At 38.0% G+C, this 12,737-nt stretch overlaps 1 protein-coding gene across 4 annotated transcripts in view; it reads left to right on the forward strand.

The window, feature by feature from the left end:
- LOC121890385 (fish-egg lectin-like) overlaps positions 1-12,737 on the forward strand; it is a 33,355-nt gene that overhangs the window by 17,871 nt on the left and 2,747 nt on the right. Inside the window, exon 3 of one of the 4 annotated variants that reach the window (XR_006093768.1) lies at positions 7,482-8,224. The exons of 2 other annotated variants lie outside the window; for them this stretch is intronic. Coding sequence is in view for 1 of the 2 variants with exons in the window: in XM_042402569.1 (XP_042258503.1) it covers positions 12,601-12,655 (55 nt within the window). In the remaining variant the exon portion in view is untranslated. Of the gene's footprint in view, positions 1-7,481; positions 8,225-12,441; positions 12,656-12,737 lie in introns of those variants that run through there. One more of the 4 variants, XM_042402569.1, reaches the window with a different exon arrangement.

A 12,737-nucleotide genomic window follows, 5' to 3' on the forward strand; every position in this document is an offset into this window, starting at 1 on the left:
GAACGTTTTTATTGAAAATAATACTGAAATCCTTAAAATAACATATAGAGGTAAAAACTGTTTCATTGGCCTCAACCACTTCCTAAATAAGTTGAGCATTACTATTTACATAGTGTAAGGAACTAAAAGGTGCCTTCACATCTGCAGTTCGGTTCATTCGGTCTGAACTAAAGAAAGACATGACACCTTGTTCCCTTTAAGTTCTGATCTGGTTCATGTTCACAATGGCTTTTTTACAAACTAAGAGCTCAAAAAATTGAAATAATTTGGATTCAGTGATTGGACAATTTTGGAGATGTCATCTTGCATCATCAGCACAACATGGATCCAAGTGAGGAAATCAAACTCTGGTGACTGACAGCCGGTCATTCTGCATTTTATTGAACCTGTTTATTTATCTTCTCTGGTGTTACAAAGATATAACTGACTATCAGACTGCATCTCACCCTCATGGTGAAAATACTGGTGTCATTCTGCCCTCTGGTGTACTGAATTTGTCTCCATAATCAGCAGAGGATGTACTGTAGCAGACTTGACGTATAAATTGCCATGATTCCAGTCCCCCATTATTTTATGTTGTACAGTATATTGCAAAGATGTAGCATAAGGAGTCTGTGAGTAAATCTGATAGGAGGGAATTTTAATCTTTTATGTTATCACACTGTCTGTCATTCCTCCTCAGTTTGTTTTCTCATTGTGACTTCCATCCAGAGACTCCTTTCAAACTGTAAATGTCACTGTTATATTTAATATTGTTATCAAAGAATTGCCCTCCATGTACATTGATCTTGAAGATGGCAATATAAATATTAAACTTAATCTTTTTTTTTTTTTAAGGCTGATTTAAGGTTGGTTTGGTAGGGATGGGAGAATATGTGCAGGAAACATTGACACATGCAACACAGAGAAGAAATTCATCCAGAATTGTTCACCACAAAAATGGTAATACTTTTATCTCATGTTGTTGCCAGAAGTGTGTGCACGTATGTACAGGAGCACTGCAGCTACAATGAAAGGTATCCTGCAGAGTTTAATTGAAAAATACGGGCCTGACTTTTGATGTGTAGAAGTGAAAATGAATAACTAGCATAGTTCAGTGGCTGTCTCTCTTTCATGTTGGCATGGCTCTATGTGTGACAGTCACCAGGGTGCATGACTCTACATCAGTTTTGCAGGTATCATAAATAAGATCTGAGGCAGATTTCATTAAACATGGCTGAACTTTAATCCTAGCTCCCGTCTGTTATTTATGTAAATTGAAGCAGTCATTTAACCACAGGTGATGGTGGAGCAGCTGCAGAGAAGGAACTTCTCACCAAATCCTCAAATAACTCTCTGGTTGATTAAACGGATTAGAAGTTGCTCCCTTAGCACTTAGAGGTTTGCTTTCAATGAGATGCCCTGAAAATAAAATGAACTTCTCATACTTATTGGAGGTTTAATCACACACTGCTTCCAACTGCTCAGCAGCAGAGACAGCAACAGCCTGTGAGGTATAAAAGATGATCTTTTCATATAAGCCCTAAGCAAAGTGAAGGTTTGATTCTCGCACCCCAAATTTTGTAGGAACATAAAGTCCCTCACAAGTTTGCACGGTACAAATTTATAATACAGGTAATGCTGTCGTACAAGGTACTAAATATCAAATCAAGTGGGCATTTTGTGTGTACTGATTACTTGATGCTAATCCGGATGGATTGCAGTTTGCAGAGATGGATTGCAGAGATTTTTTAGATAGTGTGGAAGTGAAACACAGCTACTAACTGTGTACACTATGTATTGTATACTAGTTTTTAAAATATACTATTTTTGCAAGCAGTGTACAAAGCAAGACTCTGCGGCCATGCTAGTTGTTCTGTGTGCTTTGAGCTAAATACTAATGTCAGCAAGCTAGCATGCTCACATTGACAACACTAACATGCTGATGTTTAGCAGGTATAATGTTTACCTTTTGTCACGATCGTAGCTAGTGCGTTATCATGCAATTAGCATTAAAGACAAAGTACAGCTGAGGCTGATGTGAGTGTTATTTGGAAATTTATCAAGATATTGGACAAATTGATATTTTGACCTGATAATGACAATTTAAGGGACTTCACAAAGAAAAGGCAAAATAATTTTCTTGGGATGTTAGTTATTTTTTGATTTCCAAGATCTTTCTGTAACTCTCTTACCACCCCCTGCAATTTATTTTATTATTTTGAAGATGTCAGGGTGCCTCCATTTCCTTTATGAAATGCTTTGACAAAGGTGAACATCACAGCATACTGACAAATCAAGTGTTTTTTTAGTACGCATACCAGATTACACTTAATTTTGTCACTTTTCCAGTGTGAACTACAAACTCAAAACCTGCTTAGAAATGCTATGCTGTGGGACACTGCTTCTGTCACCCTTGTGAGGTCTCTCTATGTGGAGCTGAAGCACCACTGGAGGGCTCTCTTACCCTCCACTGTCAACACACTTAATCTCTGCAAAGACAAGAGATGGTGTGCTGGAGCAGATACAAGCTCCCCAATCTATTTGAAACTGGTAGTAATTTTGCACAGACTCAATGAAATGGTTACTGTAAATTTCACAATCTGTGTGTCAATATGTTTTAGCAAAATCCCCAGATAACATATTAGCAGCATCAGTGCAACAGGAAATGGAAACATGACACTGGAGGATTGAGTGGATGCATGGTTTCATTCCAGCTAAAGATGACAGCAGCTGATATCACTGGTATTGCGTTTAAGTAGACAGGAGGACGTGATCACTGTTTCTACCGTATGTCTTGCCTGGCACAGGTCCAAAAGATAAAATGTGGGAAGTCCCAATTTTGGGAACTTGTAGTGATAAAGCACTCTTAAGCATAAATGCAGTTTAATTAGGTTTAAGAAAAACAAAATCATATACTGTATATGTTTGCAGACTAGCCAATCACTGCGAAAATGTAAAGATTTCTCTCTGAACATGTGATTAATCATGTGATCACTTGAGTCGCTCTTAAGTTACTCCTACACTTCGCTGTTAGTGGGAGTAAGTTGTTCAATAAATGTTATGATTCGTCTTCAGCAAATAACTTAAGTCTTTTTCACACATAGTTCCCAGTAAGCAAATCACCAGTGAAAGCATTGGCAAGACAATACAAGTCATGGATTCAAATACGTCATTAATGGAGCCTTGTGATTGGTTCGCTTGCTCCACATGAAAGTCTCTCATCAGACAGACCCTTTATGTGTTTGTCCCTGCAATGTTACTGCTTTTATTCACAACACAGCCGCTCCAGCATTTTCTCTGAAGTGTTACTAGGTCTTGAGGTGGGAAATTTGCAGTAAAGATTTCCCTGAATATTGATCGCTGCTCCCATTCACACATGACCCCATTTAGGAAATGTTCCCGAACATTTGAGGGATAGACTGCATGTGTGAAAGGGGCTTTTTACTCCTTATTGGCTCTTTGGAGCATTCTTAACTGTAAGTGTATTTTTATACTTACTATACCAAAACAGAAACTCACTTTATCTCTTTTACTTGTCTCAGATTTTTCTTCTCTTTGCTATTTTTTTTCACTCTATCTTTCAGTGAATTCCTCTAAATCTTATCTCTCTCTGTTTGCTTTAGCTGCAGGCTGTCAGTCCGGTTTGTTTGACACTTATTGAGATGTGACACCTACCTGACACAGATTATACTTCAGATATAAACTTTGACAACATGAGCATTTCCAAATATTAAACAACTTTTTTTTTTGCAGAATTCAAGTCCACTTTTCTACCTAAGCTTTGTCCCTCTTGTTTCCAACACAGTGGGTTGAGGCGTGGAGTTCACTGTTCGTTCCTCTGTGTCTCATCTGCAAAAGTATCCACATAGATGTTACAATATGATGCTGCACTACATTTATACTGCACTTCTCTTAAACCTCAATAGTGGAATTGTGTATTTTTTCATCAGTGGCCATGAGGTTCAATTTCAGGAAATTCATTATTCATTATCTGTAATGTTATTACACTATTTTATAATATAGTAATAAATATTTTTTAATTATCCATGTCACCAGTGTGCAAAGAGTATTTGCTAGTGTTTATGGGTTTCATGTGGAGGCACATTTCAATGTAGGTAAAGGAAAATGTGTGAAAAATACACCAATTAGTCATTGTGATGTCATACAGAGACTGTTGTTGTGAATTTAATAGCTTCTGGCAAGTGTCGCACAAGCCTCATAACCTGAGGGCACAATACTGGAGCAGGAAGGCAAAGAGGTTGTTTGGTGTATGTGTGTATGGGAGGACAGAGTGGCGAAGGTGTCAGAAGTAGTAAAGCTTCTTATCGTATCCCCTCTGGCTATATTGATCATGAAGTCAAGCATGAGATGAGAGGTTGTGATGAAATGATGCTCCGAAATTCAAGAACAGGCAATGGTGTGTATGTTGGAGATGGCACAAGACAAAGATGAGGAAAAAGAACTTAAGAATGAAATCAGATGTTTGAGCAGAGGGCAGCAAGGAAGGAGAAAGAGGCAGAGAAGAAATGTAGATTTTTGCGTTCACCTCATATTAAGAATGGGAAATTAAAAGTGTGTCAGGTTGTTTAAAAAAGGACCCACATCGACTCACAAGAGTGGAACAGTTCTGGTGACACTTCACTCATCAAATGCTCAGTATGCTTCAAACAAAGCGCTTGTCGGATCATCAGTGTCTGTAACCCCTTGATCCACATCTTTCCGATGTTGGAATTGTGGAAGCTGAGTCTGGCAATTTTTTAACATTCTGAAACTGACATCCTACAAGCACACCCACTTTATGCAGAGATGTGTGCAGGGGTTAGAAATTTGCAGGGCGGTTTGAACCTCTCTCAAGCTATATTTTCTTCGCGTAACTACCTCCATCACTTTTTGTCTATACGAGTGAGGGCAACACCATGAATGCACTGTTATTTAAATTTCACCACAAGTGTCAAATCTCACTGCTCTCTATGATGGCAGGCTTTTTGTTCTGCCTTTGGATTACTTTATTGTCTCCTTAGGGAAATTTTTCTTGGGCTCAGCATTGCAGCATCACAAAACATTTATCTCCCAAACATACTAACATACATACCTCACATCATTCATACAAGAGAAAAACAAAACAAAACAAAAAAAGCAGTACGACCAATGGCATCAATAAAACCACTACAGCTTATATAACCAGGAATATTATATTGCACCAGTATTGCACATTGTAGCAGGATATTGCACATTCAACATATGCCCAACAACTGAAGTAAAATGCTCTGTGACCATGTATTGTTCCACCAACACAGCATTTAATTGTTGCTGTTTAAAATCTTAATGGATGATGGGACAAATGAGTCTTTTTTATAATGGTTCGGTCTGCAATTTGGAACTCTAAACCATCAGCCAGAAGGTAAACGCTCATATTCCAAATGAAGAATGTGAGAGGAATCATTAAGTTTAGATGGGTTCAGACAACACTTTGTACAATTTGTCGGGGAAAAAAACAATAGCATTGGTTATTGGTTAAACTTAAAACCCTGTGCTTTTTACTGGACTGGCAAGCAGCAACCTCTTGTGGTTGTGTCTGTGTAGACTGTTAGTGGCACCCGCAGAACTAGCATGGCATTATTAAATTGCTGCTAAAAGTCTTGGGGAGGTGGTAAGGGTAGATGTTTTGGGCATGGAAAGTATGCAGTTTCCTTGGTTCACATGCTGTCTCCTGCCAACAGTCATCATGTGTGTGTTTTTAAACTACCCATATTAAGGCAGTCTTCCTTAACCATAGAAATGGCAGATTATAAATCACTCATGTGAGTCCAAGTCTAATGACAGCAATTAAAATCATATTGAGAGACAGAATGAATCCAAGAAGCTATTATTTAGATGTCCCTATATCACCTTATATTTGGCTAACACTGACAATTGAAATCAAAACACCAAAGCACATGTCTTATAGTTGTAACCCTCTAAATTTCTGTCCTGCAACATCCTGAAAATGGCTAAGACTCAATGTGAATCGCAACTGTGCTTCTTGGTGACCTGTTTGTATTCCATAGGTGCTTCAAAGCAGAACACAGAGTGACTCTGTGATTTATCTCAGAGAGAGCAGAGGAGATAAAGCTAAAGGCTTGAAGAAGCAGTTTGGGAACAGTTTATTGAATGATAATAGGTAGTATCAAGGAAACTAGAATTGGGAGTCTAACAGAAATTGTTTGTCTCCTGAATTTTCATGATCAGAGGAAACTTGAAGTTCTTCTGAAAAGGAGCAGATGGCAGATGTGCACTTGGCTGTTCAAAACAGATAAATGGCTGGATGCTGTCAAGAGGGTCTTATAAATATACAGTATAACCAAAAGGCAACTGTACCTGTCATGTACAGTCACTAGTTAAGCTGCCAATATGTTTTATCAAAAGGGCTTGTCAGATGGTCGAACAGCTTCAGCTCTCCCCTGAATGTCTCAGACAATTCCTGGAATTTTCTGAAACCAAATGGCTTCTCACTCCATAGCCAATGTGACTGTTCATAACAGTTAAAAACACTTTTGCCTCTTGATGTGGTCATAGGAAACCAGTTCTTTTCAAGCATAACCTGGCCTTTAGTGACCTCTCCCTATTCAAGCAAAAAAAAAGAATTTTCTTCAGTGATTAAGAGACAGATGAGGTTTATATCTATTAATACTTCATCTAGTGCTGCTATACAAGTGAACTCCTCAGTTCAGAACTCTTTTCCTAACAATGATCGAACATATGGTTACTTCTGTTCCATACACTATTTTTGTAGCAGTGTAATATGACAGTTTGATTTGACATAATACACTGAAAACAATTACATTCCTCAAAAAATGAGTCCCAGTTCTGACAAAAGTGTAACTGGCTTACAAGGGGCTTTGCTAATGTGCAAAAACAAAAATCCCTTTTACACATTCAGCAAACACAAAGCAACATTTGGAGTCCTGTTTCTAGCCACCTGAGAAATGTAAGTCAAATACTCACTCTCCTTTTATGCCTTCACCAACCTTTTATGGAAATATCTGTCTCTTTAGCTGCTTCACTATGTTCACCAGCTAGTTGCCAACATTGCCAGTCTGCCATTCGGCGCTGGACAGGTAGGGTAGGGTTTATCAGCTGTAAAAATAAAATGTTGAGCTGAAAGATGCTTAAAACACCCTGTAGAACTGAGGGGAACTGCAGAGTTGGTGATCATTCTCTGTGGGTTTGTCTCAAGCGACCCCTTTCACATTACAATTATTTGATCCATTGTTAACATAAAATTATTAAGTGTGGATGTAAAGGTTAGAGATGTATGCTAAAGGGACATGGTTAATTGCTCTTGGAACAGATGGAGGCCCACACAGCTACAGTGAAGCAATTAAGTCCACAGTATGTGTGTTATAAGGTATATATGGTGAATTGAAAAGTAATAAAAGACCACTGTAGAGAACAGAGATGTTGTGTGGGCATACTTATGTACTTAGCACTGTTCTGACTGACCTCTGTTGCTGTGATAGATGGCCTCTGACATCAGAGGGAAGGTGGATCATCAGTCTCATGACTCATGGATGAAGAGCCTCTTGTGTATACAGAAATATACTGGGTCCCGAGGCTTTGTGGAGCCTCAATTCACAGAGGCACCTCCATCAGAGTCTGTCCTCCAGGATAGTTGAATCCTCTGGGGCTTGGTAGTACTGCAGATGCCTGCGACCTTCAACCATCAGTCTTGAGGTGGGCTGTCAAAGAGCGATGATTTAATGCTAGCTTCATGGAGAGAGGAGGCAACAGAGGCTGGCTGATTTAGATGTTTGGGACACTTATATATCTACACTGAGGCTCCACAGCACAGTTTCACACATTCCATTAATGTATTGGTCTCATTAAAATTCTGAATAACAGAGGATTTATGAGTTTACACCTGATACCTTTTACCTGCTCAGCAGTCTGTAAAAAAATGAGGCTGTTTACTTCTGCCTTGTGCTATTTAGGGTCAAGGTAGAGTGACAGAAGGGAAACAGAGCACTGAGTTATAGAGACAAAGGACTGGGAGGGGAGAAGAGAATAAATCAGCAGTAGAAAGAGGGTTACAGGACATGCTTTGCAACCAACCTAAAAGAGACATTGCTTGACATTTGTAGTTTCTAGTGAACAATTATTGTTAATATGAACTATGTTTTGAACAGATTGACAATTTAGTGGTTCCAACTTTTTGCCTTGTGATCCCTTAAAATAAAGCTGTGAGTATTTGTGACCACTTCAACTACAGACGTTTTTTTTCTCCTTCCGGATTTGTGTTATTTGAATCATTTTGTGGTTTAAAGATGTAAAACCATCCAGTCATTCATAAGGAAACAAAGATTAGCAAAAAAGTCTGAACAAAAAGACAACATTTTGTGTAAGGGCTATGTCTGCTCTCCTATCCTGTCCTTAGACTCCATAGATTTATCTTGAGATCCCTTGGCAGTTCTAACACCCATGGGAACTATCTCCATAAAAATTCTGTAATCTCTCTGTCCTTTTTTGTCATTTGGTTTTTTATATTTATGCACAGTGTACATAAATTCCTCATAAAACAAATTTGTCCTGAGACAAATCCTGCCGTACCAAATCCTATTGACTAATCATATGCCATTTGAATTTGCATTCAACACAAAGACTGGGAACCATCATGGTGCTTTATGCTGATTGGATGATTGTAGCCTTGATTTTTTTTGAGTAAACCTAAGTCCACAAGTACTTGTACATGGACAAATTAGGCAAAATTCAGAGTCAGAGTTCAGCCATTGAGCTGGGGCCATTTATCATGTGAAATGACATCAAACTTTGCAGGATTGCTCATGACATTTTATATCAAATAGACCATAACTACAAGAATTTGGCAACATGAAGAAAAGCAGGATGTAATATCAAAAACAAGTTAAGCGCTGGATTAAATTTGTAAGATTGGAGAAAAATGTTATTTTTAAATTAAAGATGGCATATGCTGAATCTTTTCGGTGTGTGTAAAAATCTGTCTTGAACAAATTCATGAAGATGTCAAACAGAAGAGGCCCCAGAATGGAGCCTTGGGGAACTCCACAGGTCATTTTTGTCCACTCAAATGAAAGTAGTGGTAGGATTCAAAACAGTTTAGTACTGTGCCAGAAAGTCCCACCCAGTTATCCAGTCGGTCTAGTAATATGTTGTGGTTGACTGTGTTGAATGCAGCACTGATATCCAATAATACTAATACTGAAATTCTGTCTGTCTGTGTTTAAGTGAACGTCATTGAAGACCTAAGAAGAGTAGTCTCAGTGTTGTGGTGTGGTAGAAATCCTGACTGGAAGACATCAAAACAGTTTTTTAGTGCCAATAAGTTTTTCAGCTGTTTTAAAAACTGCCTTTTCAATGATTTTACTTAAAAATGAGAGGTTCGATATGGGCCTATAAATGTTCATTAGTGAGGTGTCTAGATTGTTCTTTAAGAGTGGCTTGATGATGGCAGTTTTCAGGGCAAGGGGGAAGAAACCTGAGAGAAGAGATGTGTTGACAACTTGTAGAAGACCTGAGGCCATGCAAATATATATAGATAACATTCAGTTTGGATCCAGAACATGGTCCAATCCAAATACTATACATTAAAAAGTTCATAATTATAGCTCTGTAAATGTCACGGCAATTGTCCATGTCTGCATAAGCACCCATGTCACTTTTACGTAAAATTCATGAGAATGTGGTACTAGTAACATTACTAACAACAATTTGCATGCTGTCAGGATAACACAAAGTGGCACAAGGAAAAACATGCAGAGAGAGAGATTAAATGTGCATCACTAAATATATCACTCTACTCACCTCTTATACTCAAATTAAATCAAATCCATTTAATAAATCAGGAAACACTGAATGAGACAATTTTGAAGTTGTTGAGAAGAATCTTGTTTTATGTCAGATTTTTTGAATCTCCCAGTATTTTCAAATTTAATTTGTGCCAACTACATGGATAAGTAAATTAATATCCAGACAAACACATAACATACAGTGTGTGAGCAAATATGAATTCACTGAGTCAACCTGTGACAGAACAGAAAACACTCTTCTTCCTTGATATCTGAACTTCTAAACTCACCACTCCTCTCCAGCAAATTCCACTACTACTGCCTCTCAAAGCCTCAAAATAAGCACAGTTCACACATGACATGGGTTTATCAAATGTAGATGGCAACAGATTAAACCATATCGGGATGTGTGACAACCTAATGATCTATATGTTGCAGATAATATGTAAAGCTTTGAGATGATCCATGCTGGAGTAAAAAATAATGCCAAGATTTGAGGAGAGAGACTGGCAATGCTGTGACATCAATCTGCCACATCATATCCCCAATCCAACTGTCCATAGAGGTACAAATGTAGCAAGAGGGATTAACATAAGCAGCAACTCTGGGCTTCAAACCACCTCCAGTGCAAACCAATGGGTGACGTCACACCCCGCTGCGTCCATTTTCATATAAAGTCTATGATTTGAAATAATGACACATTGACACATGACACATTGTGTAAGTTATCAACTGTAAAAGTGGTGGCAGTGACATAAAGCACTGACTTTTGAATGCAGTCTGGTTCATCAGAGTTCAGGTAAACAGGAGTGGTGGCTTTGGAATTCTATTTGTTTGGTACAGAAAGCTACAGAGAAACGGAGTCAAACCTGTTTTTTCATTATCTTGTAATCATTTGTTCACAACAGTATGAGGTTACTGTAATGTGCATAAACACATAGGCATGCAACATGCACACACATATTTTATTGAATTTTAAGAGAGTATTTTTGGAAATATACATTTTTCTATCATGCTGTCGTAGTATGGAGCTAGAACCAGGAGGTGATAGTTTAGCATAGCATAAAGACTGGAAGCAGGGTGAAACAGATAGCCTGATTCTCTCCAAACTTTAGCAAGGCTATGAACCAACAGTCATGCTAGTGCATGAGGCTGTAATGCTCATTGTAAAGAAAACCAAACTGTAACTGAAACATTGACTTGATCATGGCCCTGGATGAAAAGTCATGAGACTCACCAAATTTGCAAAAATTCAAATCAAATCAAAATTCAAATTCAAAAAATCAAAATAAAACAAGAAGACACAACATGTTAGTCAGCTCTAGAGGTGTTGGTAGGTGTATTATTGTTTGTAGGCTAGCTGTTTTCTCTGCTTCCTCATTCGTAATTTGTAGGTTAAAAGATTGTTTTTGATTGATAAGTTTGACCTCCTAATCTGTTTGTTACATACAGTGTGTTCGGTATCACAGAGATAAAAATGTGCAAGCCAGACTTCACTGGACATGAATTCTGTATGATAGAAGGGGAAAAAATACGATATTTTTTCCCATGGGTACAGTCAGACAGTGCTGTCGGACTCAGGGTTTGGAAGTTACTGGGTTGTTGCCATATCTTTATGGCAAGATATGTATCTTTTTAGATCAGACTTCCAATGAACATGTAACTAACACAGACATTCCCCTGTAAAGTACGTTCAGTATGCAGGTCACATGAAAGAAGATGTCAAACCAGGTGAATATTTGAAATGAGCTGTAGGATTAGCATATTAGAACCATGGGGATAAACTTGAAAATCGGTGCAGTGGCCCTTTAGTTTCACTGTAGGCCCTATAGAGCTATACTACTACAGTGCTATAAATCAACAATATAACTGCATTGCAGATAGATGATGCAATGCACATAATGAATGATTAGCGTTTGACTTTAGCCAGTCTAAAGGCTGTGGTTTTAAATACTGGATTCATCTCTTCTATTAAAGAGAAGATAAAATGTTGAAGAGAACAAATATAAATAATGTGGGGAAAATAGATTCATTCTTTTGGGGGTTGTTAAAGTAGAATTGTGAAACATAAATAAATTACTGTAACAAATGTGTATCTGTAGCGTAAAGCTGATGTAGGCAAGCCACCTTAAGGGCAATGGAGCCTGTTGTTAACAACTGTATACAAGTCACATCAAGTTGTTGTACTTTCTATTGCGTTAATAAAATATTGGTAATTTTGGTGAATTTGATGATTATGCTATTGTGAATCTGTTCCTACAGCAAGAAAAAGTAAGACAAACAAAAGAATCAAAATCAAATCCCAAAAATGCTGTATATAGAGATTACACTCCGTCATGAAAAATGTCATTCTTGTCTCCAACTAGTTCCAAAGGCTGAGGCACCTCATTTTGGATAAAGAGCTGTTTTTTGTACAAAATTCATTAAAACATAAATTTTATAGTTCCAGAAAATTTTTTTTTTTCTCCAATCATCTTGTGATCGTTGGGACAATAATAATTTTACATTAGAAACAGATTAAAAGGTTTATGAATCATACACCTGTCATGCAGCATGTCTTTTTTTTTTTTTTACTTTTATCATGATTGTCTATAATCACATCAGTACTTTCCAGGCTGGTACTCAAAATTTCCTCATACCTTCCCTGAAATGCCTGCAGAACCAGTTTGGCTGCAGTTAAACACATGGTTCAGACCAGTGGATCTGGACCATATAAGCCAGACAACCCTGATGGGATGTAGGACAGCAGCTCCACAGAGAGATAGAGGTACATCCAGAGGTGCACTGCAGGTTACAGACTCTCAAACACAGAGACATCATGAAAGCTGTCGCAGCCTTCTTGCTTGTGCTGTGTTACCCGGCTGTCAGTCATGGTAGGTCCAGTTGTTTAAAACATTTTTAAATCCCAAAGTTGTTTGTCGTAGCCATTAAAGGTGAAATTAGTGTATTTTTTTT

Source organism: Thunnus maccoyii, chromosome 23, assembly GCF_910596095.1.
Source record: "Thunnus maccoyii chromosome 23, fThuMac1.1, whole genome shotgun sequence".
Lineage (NCBI taxonomy): Eukaryota > Metazoa > Chordata > Actinopteri > Scombriformes > Scombridae > Thunnus > Thunnus maccoyii.